This window comes from Engraulis encrasicolus, chromosome 6 (genome assembly GCF_034702125.1).
Source record: "Engraulis encrasicolus isolate BLACKSEA-1 chromosome 6, IST_EnEncr_1.0, whole genome shotgun sequence".
In the NCBI taxonomy this organism is placed as follows: Eukaryota; Metazoa; Chordata; class Actinopteri; order Clupeiformes; family Engraulidae; genus Engraulis; species Engraulis encrasicolus.
In genome coordinates, this window is record NC_085862.1 from 1,748,403 (window position 1) to 1,766,602 (window position 18,200).

Consider the following 18,200-nt stretch of genomic DNA (forward strand, 5'->3'; position numbering starts at 1 on the left):
GAAAAGCATTGTAGTAAAGAATTAGTAATGCGTGTATGTGATTGTTTGACAGGTTCAGGTATCGCCAGTGCGTGTGGGCAGCAAAGTTTTTGAAACGAAAAATAAACTCCGATCTGGGTCCTGGACAAGGTCCTGGACAAGGCCCTGGACAAAATTCGGACGCAGATGAAAGAAGGCAAATACCGTTAGCTCGAGGAAATACAATGAGAGTAGCCTACATTTCATTTGTATTTACTGCGGGGGATGCAACGGCGCCGCTTCCAGTTTGCTCCTATGTGGTGAAAAAGTATCCAACAGTGCTATGTTACCATTAGCAAGCTTAGACGCCATCTACAAACGAAACACCCTTCACTTAAAACAAGAATGCCTATTTTGTGCGTAAGCAGACAGAGAACCAAGCAACATTTATGAGAAAAAACACAAAGGTAAATGAGAGAGCCCTTAAAGCTAGCTACCACGTAGCTGAACTTGTAGCTAAATCAAAAAGTCGCAAACAGTGCATATTTTTTCCCTTTCCTCTGCTTACAAAACTTTTGGTGCGCCCGACCATGGCTGCAGCTCCATCAATGCAGACACTCGTGCAGTTTTCCCACTTAAGTCCTCCTTTTTCAAGATATTCTGATGTGACCCGAAATATGTCTTCTCCTGTTGTTTTTCCTGGCAATGCCTTGCAAAATAGGCAGTTTTCTCTAATTGCGTCCCCATCCACAAAATGCACATTGGCCAGGAGTTGGGCATGTATTCCTGCTAATGCTTTTGGACAGAATAACAATTTGTAAATAGTAGGGCTACTTTGAAGTTTATAGCCTCTTTAAGAAGTGGACATGTTAAGTGCACTTTCTATTTGAAAGAGGAAATATAAAAGATTATAAAATGTACAGTTTTGTGTTGATTTGATTGGTATTCAATACACTTTGATAAGAATGGCTATATTGTTATAATATTACAATATAGCCATTCTTATCAAAGTGTATTAAATACCAATCAAATCAACATGTACTGTATATGTATATATTATATAGGCGCAGCTACAGAATATAATTTGTTTTCATTATTTCACCATTTTTGGTTGGTGGTGTGCCGCGAGATTTTTTCAAGGGAAAAAGTGTGCCTTGGCTCAAAAAAGGTTGGGAAACACTGGGCTAGCTCATCACTCTGACTTTTAAACTTCAGCAATGTCCTCAGGGCTGGACTGGCCATCTGGCATACCGAGCATTTCCCAGTGGGCCTTGCAACTTTGTGGGCCCCTATTTTCAGAAATGTTAAGATATAATAAAGAACCAAACACCAGCATTTCAGATGTTGCTCATGACATTGTCGGCTACGTTTGGACAAGGAACTGACCATTTTAAAATATGAGTTTTTTTAGATATTCAATTTTTCAAGTTTTCAATTTATCATAATTCCTATTCTGAGGGTTGTTGTATCCCAAGCTGATTGTGTAATATGTAGAGCCGGAAAAGAGCTTTCAAACAACACCACAGACATGTTTTTGTGACTAACACTGACTGACATAATCAAGGCTGAATGCATAGTGTCTTACCCTCATTTGTAAACCTTCGCTAGGCTGTTTCTCCCCTAATATTGGTGTCAGATTCACAAAAATGCAGTTCTGGGGTGCTACCTTGCTACTAAACAGGCACAGCAAGTATGAAATCCGTGTCGGTCGGGTCCCAAAGTTTCTGATTTCACGTGAAATATATGAACTTTATTACAGGCTCTAGGCCCAAGAGGCAGACACACATCATAGTATACATAGAAAACAATAATATATAAAATAGGCAGGAAAAGAAAAGGAAAAGAGAAAGTGAAAAAAATCAACAAGCAATAATGCCTAAGCATATGCAAACATACAGTATCTGTCATGACAGTTAAAAGGCAGCCATACCAAGGCTTCCATAGATATGATTGATATCGGATAGAGCTGCACCTGGCACTTGTGAGAATCATTATAATACAGTTTTACTTATTCAGACGGCACATGAATTTAAAAATTAGGTTCCTCAAGAGACCCGGTAAAGTACAAAGTCCTGAGTCACAAAATAATTTACTAGCACTGCAACACCAAGACTTTTTCAGCAATATCCTCAGGCAGTCATTATATGCCACGTGGAGTTTGTGCAATGTTTCTTTTTTGTAGTTGACCTATAATGAGGCTGCATACATAGGGCTACAGTAGGCCTAGGTACGAAACGAGCTTATTTTCACATCATCAGGACAGTGGTGAAATGACCCACTTACTAATTAAATCATAAACTAGATTCATTTAGCATGGGAGTAGAGTATGTCTCATAAGTGAGTGAGACACCCCTCACATTTCTGCAGATTTCTAAGTTTATCTTTTCATAGCAACATTAAAGACATTTCACTTCGGCACAACGATTAGTGACCTGTTAACAACATATAACTGCTTAAATTAGTTGTTAACTCACAAAAAAATCTAAATACACCCATTAATATTTTACAACATGTAACAAAAAACAAATCCTGTTGAGAGTGTCTGGAGGTTTTTTTTTTATTTTTTTTTTATTTTTACTTTTTTTACACTTTTACATTTTGAGTCTGCACCTGGCTAAAATAGATGGGTGTAAGATTTGAATGAAATCCTATGGAAAGTATTATGATCTGCTTCAGTAGTCACAGTAAATGTTGACATGCATGTTTCTTTAATGTTGACGGCATTCATACATCCCCAAACCATGTCAGTCCCACTACCATGCTTGGCTAGCCAGATGGTACACTTTTTTTTTGTAAAACTCACTTTGTTTACCACCACACATGCTTGACACCATCTAAAGCAAATTTCTTTATCTTGGTCTCAAGAGAGGTGAACAGACCAAGGATATGAATCACTGGAACCATGTCGTGTGGTATGATGAGACCAAGATAAACAAAATTTGCTTCACTTGGTGTTCAGTATGTGTGGTGGTAAACAAGTGAGTTCAAAAAGTGTATCATCTGGCTAGTCAAGCATAGTAGTGGGACTAACATGGTTTGGGGATGTATGAATGCCGTCAACATCGGAACACTCTTATTGGTTCTCATGCATGTACTGTAAATATCCTATGAAAAGGAAGAAAGGAGTCGCACACTGGGGCTGAATGCAGAATCAAAAACTGTATTAAACAAAGCCGAAAAAAGTAAATTTATTTAACCCCAAATTTATTTACTTTTTTCGGCTTTGTTTAATACAGTTTTTGATTCTGCATTCAGCCCCAGTGTGCAACTCCTTTCTTCCTTTCTTTGTTTCAAAACGTTTGTCCCCTGTCTGTCGGTTTTATTTCCTTTTTTATTTACTCTTTTCGCTAGGCCCCCCACATTTGGGCTTGCATGCCCACACACAGGGACCCCGGTTCGAGTCTGGCCGGGGTCATTTCCCGATTCTCCCCTGTCTCTCTGTCACACTCACTTCCTGTCACCATCTTCGACTGTCCTGTCAAATAAAGGCATAAAAAAGACCCTATATATAAACTTTATTAAAATATTACACTAGACATGCAACAATCCCTAGTAGGATTTCATCTTGATGTTTTTGTCTACAATGTAATGACCAATTGCATTTGATACCTTCTGCTGACTGTAACTGTAAAAAAAACATGATTTTAGAATGGATGACAGCCGAGGCTTGATGTCCAAACAATTTTTGGTCACGTCAAATGCACCTGTCCATTAGAGATGCACCCGTCCATCAGAGGTATGACATTGGCAACCAAAGTGAATCAAACACAAGCATGAGTAATGTTCTTTTCTTCCTTCCTTATATATCACAGACAAGCAAATATGAGCTTGGTGAGTTCCTGTATTAAAAACTTTTTAACTTGTTTTAATGATAATCTAATCTAACATATTTACACGGGTTTATTGGGACTTTAAAGGAGCACAGTGTAAGATTGTGGCCAGAGCAGGTATTGCAACTATGCTCTACTATACCAGTGGTTCCCAACCTATGGGTCGGGACCCCCCTTATGGGTCGCCAAAGATCCACAGGGGGTCGCAGAGCCCTCTTGATTTTAAGGGGTTTCGTTTTAAATATATATAGCCCATGTTGAATAAAAGACAAAGCATTTAACTAATAAATGCATAGACGCAACAAATTGTAAGTGCTACATTAGACATTTATTCTATATTTGACCAAAGACGAATTGAGGAATAAAATAACTAAAATACGTTTTCGCAGGAAACGGAGGGCATCTTGTGACTCCGTCTCGTGCGGGCGCTCGCGTGGTTGGGTCACCAAAGCTTACAATAGTAAAAACATGGGTCCCTTAAGAAAAAGGTTGGGAACCACTGTACTATACTATGCTGCAACCATATTGAAAATCTGGTGTCTATGGCCAAATTTGATACTTTCATGAATCTTTACAAAGTGATAAACAAATAATTACTAGTTAGACCTAAGTACAATACATTTTCCAGCTGAAAATGTCTATTTTCTGGAAATTCAAAATGGCGGACCATGGAGAAGATCCCCTTTTCATGTATGGCATTTTCCCAGTCATAAAATAATACTCTATGAATAACCCTAACCCTAGATTTTGATGGTGGTGGTAAGTATTTGTTGACATTTTTTAATGGGCAGCATGACTTCTGGAAATGAACTATTGAAACTATTGCACAGTGCACCTTTAAATGTAAAAATGGGGTTACCATGCCATGATATCAGGGACGGAGGTCGGATTTCTGCCCGAGGGGGTTCACTCACCGCTGAGTCTGTAGTTGGCGTTCACAAGCAATTGAATGGATGTCCATGGGGCACCTAAGTCACGCCCTCTACTTCCCGGTTCATGGCAGAGGGAGTAAAAAAAAAAAGACTGCTCTTGAAATAAATGGTTTTTCAACACCTATCCAAACCTTGGACCTCCACTTATGCACCACAAATCCACCACAACTCGCCTCGTTCAGTTCCATTCCGTTTTTTGCAACTTCCTGCCCCATGAACCAGGAAGTAGAGGACGTGACTTAGGTGCCCCATGGGGTTTTCAATTGCTAGTGGGCACACAATAGGAACTGTAGCTAGTTGGGGCTCGCAGGCAAGTGAATGGGTGTCAATGGGGTTTTCACTTGCCCGCGTTTGCCCCCTAGTGGGAACCCCAGAGGATTAGTAAAGCTTACTGGCTACAATGAGAACTAATGGGAATGACTCTTCTCCTCTATTCTAATTTCTCTGATTCTACCCATTTCTCTCTCCTACTCATTTCCTGTCGCCAGTCCTTTCTCAAAAAAGGGCTATTTTAAAAGGCCCAAAATCAAATACTTAGTAAATGTACGTAGTGATAATTTATTTGTAGTTGGGTCAAAGACGTCCAACATGTCCTTCAGTGCAATGGATACTTTTGCTTACTGTAATGCAAAAAAAAGAGATTTTTTTAAAATATTTTTTTTGGCTTGGCTTTCATACATTCACTTTTCAAAAAAATGTTTTGAAATGTCATGTTTTTCACAGTTACAGTAAGCAAAAGCATCTGTTAGCACTGAAGGACAGTGTCATGTTGGACATCTTTGACCCAGTTGTTGTGGTACTTGCAAAGAGGTTGGATATTTAATAAAGAGGAATTGAAACACGCCTACTCATTGCAAAAGCGAGTGCTCAAAATTTGGTCTCCTAAGGGGGCGTTGTCCCTCCTTCTTCTTCTGTTTTCGTGGTGTTTACACACGACGGGCGCTACCGCCATCTACAGCGCTTTATCTCACTCTAATATACGATTCTCTGCTACTGGTTGCCTAGGTGATGCTTGTGAGCCCCAGCTTCATGAGGTACGTACACCACCATTGGCTGAAGAAACACGGCCAATACCCGTCCACTGGATTCATGACTCTCATTATGGCTCTTCATATCTGTGACAAGGTGAGCCACACACTGGGCATTTCTCAAAGTGAAGTGAATATTAATTAGTGTAAAATTATTAAAGGGACACTGTGCAGGAAATGGTCAAAAAAGGGTACTGCAACTATGCTGCTCGTTGAAACTGAGCAGTCAATTGCCAAATTTGATCTTTACATGAAATTTCTCAAGTCATAAACAAATATTTTCTAGTATGGTCCAAGTAGAGTAATTTTTGCAGCTAAAAATAGCTATTTTTGGAAATACAAAATGGCAGACAATGGAGAAGATCCCCCTTTTTGTGTATGAAAAGCGTAATTTCTCCAGTCATCATGAATACTTAGAATTTGATGGTGGTGGTAAGTATTCATGAAAAAGGTAACATTACTGAATGGGCAGCATGAATTCTGGAAATAAACAACTAAAAATCTCACACAGTGTCCCTTTAACACTTTTCATACATCTTATTATTTTCTACATCTCCCATTACCATGTGCTGCATAATGCTGTCATTGCAACTGTACACAGCACCTAAATGTCTTTGTGTATGATCTAAATTTTTCTACTAATTACTTGCATACTGCTGTACTCTCCGCTGACCCCCTGACTCGGTTCTTGCTTGAATTTCCTCCTTGTAAGTGTAACAGAGGCCAACTAGCAGAGTGTGGCGAGGAATGTTAGTAAACCTCCCTCCCGAAGCTTCAATGCAGTGCGGGGGGGGGGGGGGGGGGGGGGGGAGTTTGGGAACCGCTGATGTAATGTAATGTATAATAGATATAACCCGAAAGTGAAGCGAAGTCGTGCTTCCTCAATTTTCCCGACAACAATCAATTAATCATCAAAACGTTTTGTTTCCGCTTTAATTCCCTCCTCTCTCACAGTCTCGCTGTGAGTATTTTGCAGCTGGGCAAATAGCATCCCCCCCCCCCCCTCACATGGTAACTGTTAAAATGTAGAATGTCGAGGGTCTTAGAGCAGTGGCACACAGATCCAGCAGGAGACAGATGATCAAGTTTTTGGTGTTTATTTTGCAACCACAGGTGAGAAGTGAGCCAGTGACAAACAAAAACAAAAATTACCCAAAACAAAATATAGAAGGGGAGGCTATAAACACTATTTACAAAATGAGGAAGAAAATAAACAGGCTAGGAGTAGCCAAATGAACATACAAAAATAACTAGCCACAGGCCCACAATGTTGAGTTCAAGAGTCAAATTACCTCACACGTCTGAGGATTGGAAGCTCAAGGACACATGTCCTCTTTCCATGGAGCAACCAGAGAGAGTTTATGGGTAATACGAGAGAGGAATCTCGCTACTTTTTCCGGGTGGTACTGTCCACTAAGTGGCGCCATCCAGACAGCGCAGAGGAGCGCCAAGAAGCGCAGAGGCTGTTGAAATGAATGGGGCCCCATGGAGCTCAACCACGATGCTGCCATTGCTTTGGGAGAGAATTGGTATCATCATTTCATTTTATTTTTCCAGACAGGACAGGATAGATTATCCTTTCAAACAGCAGTTAGTTTGAATGTTTAAACTTGCTGGATCTTTGTAAAATATGTCTTTATTGTCAATATGACGTCACGAGTGGCTTCACACACTGCGTTTAGATTGGTCGGCCGGCTGCATTGCTGTGATCACGACGACCGTAAAGCAATTTTGTTAGCAAGATGCTAGCGGAGCCTGACTCATAAATGCCAACGCTGTAGGAAATCAGAAGGACATAATTCCCAGGTTATTGTACATTTCATTGAAATCCACATTGGTTTCTCAGAACTTACAGTAATATTGTCAAGTTTCAGCAGACAGCGAGCACAATTGTCAGTTATTAGCGCCAGCCTTATGAGCTCTGCTGTCTCGACAGCGCTCCCTAGGTGAACTGCAGGCACGGGTTTGAGGGCGAGATTCAACACTGTATGTAAACCCACTGTGGAGCAACCAAGAACAATGACATCAAACTCATTATATGGAACACCTGTCCACACCCTCCAAATGGACCATACCATTTACTTATACTAGTAGGGGTGGCTCAGGGCAAATACACTTTTCTACTAATTATCATCCTTTAAAAATGGTACCATAAATATACTAATAGAAACAGGCCGTATACAAAATATCAATAAATAAATACATGCACTCACATCAGTGACTTAAACTTTCAAACAGTTAATTAATTTCTACTACACACGAGGACGCGCCCACGCGAACGTGCCCCAATACAAAAGCGTTTTCACACGCAGCTTGCGCTTCTTTTGGGAAACCAGGAAGCGGCAACCCACCGGTAAGAAAACACTCATCCATATTCTTAAACATTTTAAAACCACTCGTTTGGAGTCAGAAGGTGCACTACTTGAAACTCAGGGCATTTAAAAATAAAGCAAGCATGTGGACTAAATCTATGTTGTGTTGTTTGTGTATGCATGTAGTAAAATGTAACATGAGTGAATGTAATGTGCGCAAATGTTTGGTACTAGTGTTCTAAACACGTGTCGACCCATGTAAAATCACCAGACCAAATAATATACCACCATCACAAATATGTAAACTCATGCACAAAAGTTTGGGAAGTCCATGAACAACAGTAGCACTGCAGGGAAATGTTTGTATGGGTGCGAACAGCGTTTCATGTGTTCAATGGCGTCTGAGATTTCAGACGCCGTGAGGATGCGCTGGCAGGGCGCATCATCACAGTAACCACGTGGTGAAATTAAGTAGACTGAGTCATTATGAATACTTAGAATTTGATGGTGGTGGTAAGTATTCATGAAAAAGTTGGAGTTCGGTTGGAGTTAGGGAACCGCTGATGTAATGTAATGTATAATAGATATAACAGAGATTCTTTAAGTATAGAGATATGCCAACATAATAGGTTGCTATGGGCACCTAACGCGACCAGGTTCCGGTCTGCCTAAAGGGGCGTGTCATAATGCTCCTACAATGAATAGAACAGTCCTTAGGTCTGCCTAGGTCTGCCTAAGGGGGGCCATAATAGAACCAGGAAACAATGGGTCAATGGAACCTCTCTCTCTCTACTATCTCTGAGATATAACCCGAAAGTGAAGCGAAGTCGTGCTTCCGCAATTTTCCTGACAACAATCAATTAATCATCAACACGTTTTGTTTCCGCTTTGACTCCCTCCTCTCTCACACTCTCACTGTGAGTATTTTGCAGCTGGGCAAATAATAATACAGTTAGGACAAAAGTGCACCTTTTTTGTGTAATTAATTACATTAACATTAAAACATCCTAGAGGTATAATTCCTTGTTTATATATTTGCCCACATCCTGGAAATATGTTCTGTCCACAACAACATCATTTTTAGGACCTTTTAACAATCTAATTTGTGCTTGGAAAGGGACAAAAATAAAAGTGTACCCAACTGTACTCAGTCTACTCTACTGCAGATGTTAGGTTGTGATAATGAAGATTTTCTTGTGTCAGGTCCGAGTGTTTGGATTCGGAGCAGACAAGGATGGCAACTGGTACCACTACTTTGAGAGGACGCCGCCACGCTACAAAACAGGCATACACAGCGGCAACTTTGAGTATGACACCCTCAAAGAGCTCCAGNAAAGGAACATACTTCAACTGTATGCATGGCCGTAACCAGCATTGAGGACACAGAGGTCATGTCTGGTTACAAGCCCTGGTTGTATGGATGACCTCTGAAAACAGTTGAAGAGCTCTTTTCCAAAATGAGATATATCCATTTTATAGAATGTTGGGAAATTGACATTTTTGTATTGGGCATTCCATTGAATTGCATTGCAAAATGCATTTTATATTGGTTTAAAATGTATGTTCTCCAAACATTTGAATGGCAAGAATTCAGGCATAGATGATAGGACTTCTTAACAGTCAATTCTAATATTAAAATGCAAAAAGTAAAAAATAGTGGATATAGCGTTTTGGAAAAGAGCTCTTCAGTTACAGTGCATTCGAGTTTAGGACTATTATTTCTGTTTATGTGAATGTGAGAATGTGTGTCCTGTAAGTCAACCGTAGTTGTGATTTTGTGTTAATGAATATATTTTTGAATGAGTTTTTCAAATTTGATGAGAACACTCTACATGATATACCTAAATGTACCTAAATATACCTAAATTTGCCCAGGGACCACAGATGTAAACTAGCTTCTAGCTAACTCTGGTACTAGATTATGTCTTGTACATAGTCAGTCAAATATGCAAATAAACTAAACAAAATGTAACCCTTCTGTATCTTCACAAAGATATGTGTATAATTACAATGAGTACAGCCTAAGCTAATTATTTGGGAATCTCAATGACAATCATGATGAAATATTTTGGCAATCATACTAACTACATCTATTATCAAGAAAACCACTTTGACTTAACTTAAATTATGCTTTCCATGCAGCATAGTCAAAAATTATTCACTTTGTTTAAACCACTGATTCTTGAAAGTTTGGCAAAAACATACTCCAGCTAATTGTGCTAATTCTGTTGAAAAACAATTAAGTACAGTGGTTTGAAAGATTTCATTGTCATTTTATTATTTTTCATTGCTGTAAACCTGCCCACAACCTTGACCTTGACCTTGTCCTGAAACCGAAACAGACCCGGCTGCAGAACCAAGTCGTTGGACGGGCATTTGATGGAGTATGGGGGGGGTGGGGGGGGGTCCTTGGTGGGGGTATGGGGGTCCTCCCCCAGAAAATGTTGTATTTCTTAGATGCAATTTCCTGCATTTTAACCAAATTGTGGGCTCAGTTTCAGCTCTACGGAACAGTACTTTTGTTTCTAAATATGGGACAATCCCATTATTTCAAAGGATCACTGTTCACTTATTATTTCACATTTAGGTCTACTGACAATGTCTAAATAGTGTAGCCTATTCATTTATTTGTTTATTAGGGCTATGGTGGTTAAGCAAAGGTGGAATTTTATCTTATACTTTATATTTACTGTATTCAGAAAAAAATACTCATTTGTTGCATATTAATGACCATATCAGCATGTTTAGGTGAATAGGCCCAGGGGGGCACAGCAGCTTGGCTGGGGGGGCAATGCCCTCCAATGCCCCCCCATGGCACCGGCCCTGAACCGAAACCTGATAGGAATCGAATAATATCGTGCACGAACATGTTAAAGTAGTTCTACAGAACTGCAGTGAGTTTAAAACAATATTTATCATTATTTTCTAATTGTTCAAAATGTGTCCCACATATTAGTCACCACCGTCAGATGTTTTTTTTTAAATCATTAAATTCAGGCATGTACAAGGTCATCGTCATTACTGAGGAGGCCTTTTCAAACCTTTAGCTCTACTGCATACTTTCTCTGAAGCACATACAGTATATAATTGACAAAAATACTACAATGTTCCACAGATGCTTCTAAGGCAGGGTTTCCCAAACTGTGGTGCGTGCACCCCTGGGGGTGCGCAGCCTGCTACAAGGGGGTGCGCGAGCTGAATTGGGCATTGGTGGATATGTGTGTTTTTATACAGCATTAATGACCATGAAGTAGTTTTTAACTGTTCGGTGGATTGTATGCTGGAAGGGTCCATCTGAGGAGTAATTTAGACTTGTCATGCAGCAAGTTCCATTGTGATGAAGACACACACACACACACACATTTTTTCTCTTTTGTAACTATGATAGTCTGTGCAAAAAATAAAAGTGTAAGCAAAAATTGTTGTAAGATTACTCCCATTATTTATTATTATACCTGTTTATTTGTATCGTCACAATTGAAAATGTCCCAGTCTGTACACTCCAAACATTCTTGTGTGTGTGTGTGTGTGTGTGTGTGTGTGTGTGTGTGTGTGTGTGTGTGTGTGTGTGTGTGTGTGTGTGTGTGTGTGTGTGTGTGTGTATATATATATATATATGCAGGGGCCTCTCCCTCTCCAGAGTAGAGTATCATTATTTATCCAGAGGGATATTAAGGTGTCAAGTAGCATACATACATAAATACAGAAGAAGACATTACAGATAACATTGCACATACAGTATATTCACCATACATACAGTATATCACGAAAGTGAGTACACTCCTCTCAGTTTTTGCAAATGTGTGAGTATATATTTTCATAGGAAAGCATTACAGAATTCGTTCACTTTGACACAATGATTAGTGACCTTTTAACAACACATTTAACAGCTATTTTTTTTGTTCACTCAGAAAAAAACTAAATACAGCTATTAAGGTTTGAACATAAAAATGAGTACACCCCAGATTAAAATCCGGTAGAGAAGGGGCCGTGTTGGATCGAATCGTCTCAAAATGAAAAAGGATTAAAAGGGAGGTGTAACGCTGCATTATATAATAACGGTGCAATATGTAATAATGTAAAAAAAGTTGTTGTGGCTAGGCTGGCTAAGATGGGAAACTTTATCGTTTTCTCCACGGAGGAGGGGCCAGGAGGCGGGGCGAGGAGACAAGCACAAGTGGAGGAGGCAAGGTCACATATTGGGATGCACACGAGGGCGTCGAACATATCAAACCTCTTCCGAGGGGTGGGGACAGGTTAAAAATACTTAATCAGAGGGAGACTTTTTGGATACACCAACTGGATGCCATGCGCTATCCTGGTCTAAATGAGGATATTGATTTTACTTGTTTTTTGTGATGCTTATTTGTACTTCCGGTCATTTTTTTCTGTGGCATCACTTATTACCCCAGGCTATTTTTTAATCTTTGTTTTCTCTGGTGTGCGCAAATGTGTGTAGTGCGTAATGGGTCACATGTGGTGATGTCACTATTTAAGGGAGGCCTTTCTTTTCAATGGTGAACGTAGCCCTGATGAAGACCTTGTGAGGTCGAAACATGTCGGCTTTTTAATGTAACCCCAGCCCAGTACCATTAAAGGCTTTTTAATGTAACTTCCCGTTTGGACACCTTATTTTGGAGTGCCTGGATGAACTCTTCTCTCTACATGAACTGATCCCCGATATCCAAGAGCACCCAACAAACTTAAATGAACAGACTGAAGACTGCTTGAGCTTCCAGCCACCTGTGTGCCTTTCATTGCCAAAATAATGTTCTGACTTTTATCTAAATTATTTGGTGATATCCCTCACAACAGTGCAACAGCACATAGGCCTAATGGCGAGAGTTTTTCCCTCAGCACGTAATGAAAGCTAATCGGACGTCTAATGACAGGTGGTGCTGACGGACAGCGCATGAGGGAAAGAAGTTGCAAACTTGATCGTGTTCGGTTTCGTCAGTCCAACGGAACACTTCTGGCTATAGAAAATGAATCTGTATTGCAACAAATCTAGTTAGGCCTAGGTCTATATAGGCTATCCAAGATATTTAATTTAGACAGAATCCTTTCAAGCCGTGCAGCATCAACGTGGTCATATAGCCTACTGTCTGCACTTGTTCCGTTGCCTGCCTCATAGCAGAGAAGGAATGGCTTGCTGTTGTTGAGGATTTGTAACGTGGATTATCGAAACTGAAGACTTGATTTCTTCTATTGATACCTTTTTGTTTGGTATAATTACGGGTTATTTGGGTTATTGTTTTTCGCGTGCATGTGGATGAGCATAGGCTATTGAATTTGATTGCAGCCTAATAGGCCTACTGAACAGTGGACTGAAATTGAAAATAGGACATAAGCATACCTATGTAATTTTTAACAAGAGTGGCATTTTTCTCGGGTGCTATGACTTCTTGCTTTGCAAGAAGACAGTCTCCTTACTCCACGGGCAAAAAGCACCATGGTCAGACCCTGGTGCGCAAGGTCATGTAGGCAGACATGAAAGACTCACTACTCCACGGGCAAATATCGGGAAAAATTAAGCACCACCAGCATGGACAGCTCCCCACGAGTCACTTATAATGGTTGGTCTTTTCCTGGGATTTGATTCATGTCGTTTGGGGGAAAATATTAAAATAGCCTTTGTAATGGTAAGAATATTTCCAAAGAGCCAAGATGGGGCTTAAGATCAATATGGGCCAGGTTTGTCTCCGTGCGTACACACACACACACACACACACACACACACACACACACACACACACACACACACACTCTCTCTCTCTCTCTCTCTCTCTCTCTCTCTCTCTCTCTCTCTCTCTCTCTCTTGCCACAGACCCACGCAAGTGCAAGACAAGTTTTCACCACCTCGTGAAGTGTTTAGACCTGGCCTATTTAATGTCGCTGTAAATTGGTGTAATGTAGCAGAAAGTGCGAGACATTCGCCCTACTCGTTGCACGCAACAAGTTGTGAAATGATTTCTTAACGGTTTTAACCGCATCATTTGCGACTCTCGAGCAGATTGAGAACTGAGAAGAATGAGAGAGAGAGAGAGAGAGAGGGCAGTGACTACCATGTCACTGAGACGTGTGTGCTGTGCATACTGAATCCAAGTGCAGAAAAAACATATCCATATAGATTATTACATAATGCACCATGTTATTACATTTCCATCAAAAAAAAAAGTTGTGGCCGCATTCCGTAATAAATTTCGCATTTTGTAATAATTTATTACAAGATGAGAAAAAAGTTATTACGAAATGCGTTCAAGAAATTTATTACGAAATGCGTAAATTATTACACAATGCGGCTATTGTCACCGCAATATGTAATAATTTGTTACATTATTACATATTGCACCGTTATTACATAATGCGGCGTTACAGGAGGTCATCGATGTGTGTTTCAACCTTTCTTTGTATTGAACTTTTACATTTTGAGTGTGCACCTGGCTTAAATAGATTGGTGTGAGATTTGAATACAATCCTATGGAGAATATCATGATCTGCTTCAGTAGTCACAGTGCATGTTGACATGCATGTTTCTTTTAGGTGTATTTCAGATTGCCAATGTTGACAGCATTCATGCATCCCCAAACCATGTCAGTCCCACTACCATGCATGCTATTGAGAGGATACACTTTGTTTTGGTAAAACTCACTTATTGTCCACTGCACATGCTTGACACCATCTAAAGTAAATTTGTTTATATTGGTCTCTTCAGGTCACACGACATGGTTCCAGTGATCCATATCCTTGGTCTGTTCATCTCTCTTGAGACCAAGATAAACAAATTTGCTTTAGATGGTGTCAATCATGTGTGGTGGTAAACAAGTGAGTTTTACAAAAAAAGGGAAGAAATCTAGGGTCCACAGTTCCACAGTTTGCATGCACGCATGCACACAAACACACACACAAACAAGAGGTGTGATACAACAGGTGATGTCCTTTTTACTGTGAAAAACAGTCAGAGCAATAAAAAGTCCTGGTTGTTTGGGGTGAAAGCAGTCAAAATCACAGGTCAAAAAAGTTGCTTGAAAAGAGAAAAAACGTGTCTGCACCAAGGCACTCCAAAAAGTATAGTTAAAAATGTCTTTATTATTATGACATGTCCATTAAGGACTTTTAAAACTGCTCTCTTTGAGACTCAACTGACGCTACGCGTGGGCAATTTTAAAAGTCCTTAATGGACATGTCATAATAATAAAGACATTTTTAACTATACTTTTTGGAGTGCCTTGGTGAAGAAAAGTTTTTTCTCTTTTCAAGCAACTTTTTTGACATTGACCCTTGAACCAAGAGCACCCACAAGAATACTTTTTTCATCTTTCTAAAAGGGACTGAGCACGCCTCTGACTTCCAAACAAGAGTTCAGGTGTTGAGGGGGTGGAGTTTGCATTTCAGCAAGCTCCAGAGTGCAAAGACGTGTGCAAAGTCTGGGAAGGTTGATTATACAGTCCAGTCACCAATGATGATCTCTTCCTGGGTGTCCTTCTGTGGGGTGTTGAGCAGCTGGATGGCCTGGGGAGAAACGGTAAGGTAAGGTAAGGTAACTTTATTTGTACCCGAAGGTAGATTTGGTTGCAGGCAAAAGTAGCAAAAGCTTACACAGACAACACAGTACTGACACACAAAAACTTGCACCAACAGCCCAATACTAATGACAGTGACAAAGGACAATAACAAAACAAAACAATGACAACAAAAACAAAAACATGACAAGCAGACAAGTGCTCCAAACAACGATATGAAGAAGGAAAATAAAAAATACATATATAAATATGTATATAAAAACACAGGAGGGAAACTTTAAAATGTTGGACTCATGTGCTATTCAGTGTTTTAATAGCAGAAGGGATAAAACTGCATCTATACCTCTTAGTTTTGCAGGCTGGCATTAGGAACCTACGACCTGAGAGGAGAGGCTGAAATTCACCATATAGTGGGTGGGATGTATCATTTAAGATGGACCCCGCCAGTCTCTGCAACTGCCTAGAGACTCCATGTTGAGCTGTGATTCTCCAATTAACTTACCAGCCCACTTCACAATCTGATTCAGGGAATTTCTGTTTTTGAGGGGTAGGTTGCTGAACCATGACACAAGGCTAAAAGACAGAATTGACTCAATAAAACATCTGTAAAACATGGTTAGCAGCTTTTAATCTACATGGAAGGATGATAGCTTCCTTAGGCAATGTAGGCGTTGGTTCGCCTTTTTATACCCAGATTCACAAGGAACTCAGTAGCCTCTCTGGGTGCATCCCAATATGTGACCTTGCCTCCTCCACTTGCTTCTCGTCATGATGACATCACTGACAACAGCATTATATTTCAATATCTTGCAAAAGCTCAATTGTAAAGTCTTTTTCTCATTTGCAATTGGGATGGTGAATGAAAAACAGTCCCTCAAAAGTTGTTGTGGCGAGGCTGACAGCTGGGAAACTTTATCGTTTTCTCCACGGAGGAGGGGCCAGGAGGCGGGACGAGGAGACAAGCCCAAGTGGAGGAGGCAAGGACACATATTGGGATGCACCCTATGTCTTTCATGGGATGGCACAGAATCTGTATCTAGTTGTGGAAGACTGGGCACAGGGGGTGAGTGTTGTTGTCCATTTTAAAATACTTCTCCACACCTTCAAGGCTATCCACAATCTTGCCCCCCCCTTATCTATCTAATCTTATTCACATTGCTGTTCCCTCCCGCCCCCTCCGTTCCTCTTCCTCCATTCTCCTCTCTGTCCCCTCTGCCCGTCTTAATACCATGGGGAATAGAGCTTTTAGCTGCTCTGCTCCTCAGCTGTGGAATGCCCTTCCCCCTGACATCCGCAATATTGACTCTCTCCCCCTTTTCAAATCCAGGCTAAAAACCCATCTTTTTCAAATAGCCTATTCTTTATGATTCTTAAACTCTGTTTTATTTTATTTTATTTTATTTATATTGTATTCATTTATTTATTTTTGTTTAAAATTCTTGTTTAATTTTTGTTTCTCTCTGTACAGTGTCCTTGAGAGTTTTGAAAGGCGCTTTCAAATAAAATGCATTATTATTATTATTATTATTATTATTATTATTATTATTATTATTATTATTATAGCAGTGTTCCTCAACAGGGGTGCCGGGGCCCCCTGGGGTGCAGCAGGCCCCCCTCAGGGGGAAACGTGGCTGATAAATAAATTATGTAATATAATACATATTTGTCTAAATTGATAAGGTAATGTTAGTCAGTGGAATCTTTCATCTGCCATTTACGCACAATTATAAAATAAAGTAAATATAGGTCGCCCCAGTCAGCTGCAACTTCGAACGTAGGTCGTGTGACGTCTCCAAATGTGTTACTTTTCTAAGCTTGTGTGGTATCGGATGCGATGCCATTTTACGGCTTGTTGGTTTGGGGTGCCTTGAAATTTTTCATGAATTGAAAGGGTGCCTCGCCTAAAAAAAAGGTTGAGAAACACTGCATTATAGAGTCAAGTTTGCTCAGTGTTCTCTTCTCAGCTGTGATAATGAGAGCCTCCAACTCTGTGCCTACAACAGATCCAGCTTTCCTCACCAGCCTGTCAAGGCGTCCAGCATCTCTCTTCCTGATGCTCCCACCCCAACATGTCACAGCATGGCAGAACATCTGCAGGAGTCTGTTGCACACATTGAAGGATCTCAGCTTCCTCAGAAAGTAAAGCCTGCTCCTAGCCTGGTCCTGACCATTTCATTTCGTATTTAGGGTCTGTCATTTGTTTGCTCTGAAGCGATTGTAGGAAGCAGGAAGTTTGCACTCAGTTATGGTTTGAAATTATTGGACACCTCTCACCCAATCGCTGGCAGTTACTCAACAACAACATAGCGCAGACCAATGGCTCTGGCGCAGATGTGTACGTCATTGTCACGAGCGTCCTCCCCCTTTCGCCCACACGTGGGGGGCGTATTCGATTATTGGCTGTTTTCTGGGGGTCGTTGCGATCAAAATTCTACTGCTCCAAGCACTCCACAGAGAAGCACGGCCAGACTACAGTAGTGGAGCCAAGCCTTTGGCGAAATTACGTAGGATGGCTCGCGAGGCTAGCATTGTCCTGGCCCTTCTTGTAGAGTGCTTGTGAGTTGGCAGACCAGTCCAGTTTATTGTCCAGATACCTGTAGGTGCAGACTGTCTCTAC

At 40.5% G+C, this 18,200-nt stretch overlaps 1 protein-coding gene across 1 annotated transcript in view; it reads left to right on the forward strand.

The window, feature by feature from the left end:
• Window positions 1-10,428, forward strand: part of LOC134450508 (CMP-N-acetylneuraminate-beta-galactosamide-alpha-2,3-sialyltransferase 1-like) — a 36,563-nt gene extending 26,135 nt beyond the window's left edge. The window contains exons 4-6 of the mRNA XM_063200349.1: window positions 3,771-3,789; window positions 5,726-5,845; window positions 9,264-10,428. Coding sequence (XP_063056419.1) covers window positions 3,771-3,789; window positions 5,726-5,845; window positions 9,264-9,428 — 304 coding nt within the window. The 3' untranslated portion in view covers window positions 9,429-10,428. The remainder of the gene's footprint in view (window positions 1-3,770; window positions 3,790-5,725; window positions 5,846-9,263) is intronic.
• Window positions 10,429-18,200: the final 7,772 nt, after the last annotated feature.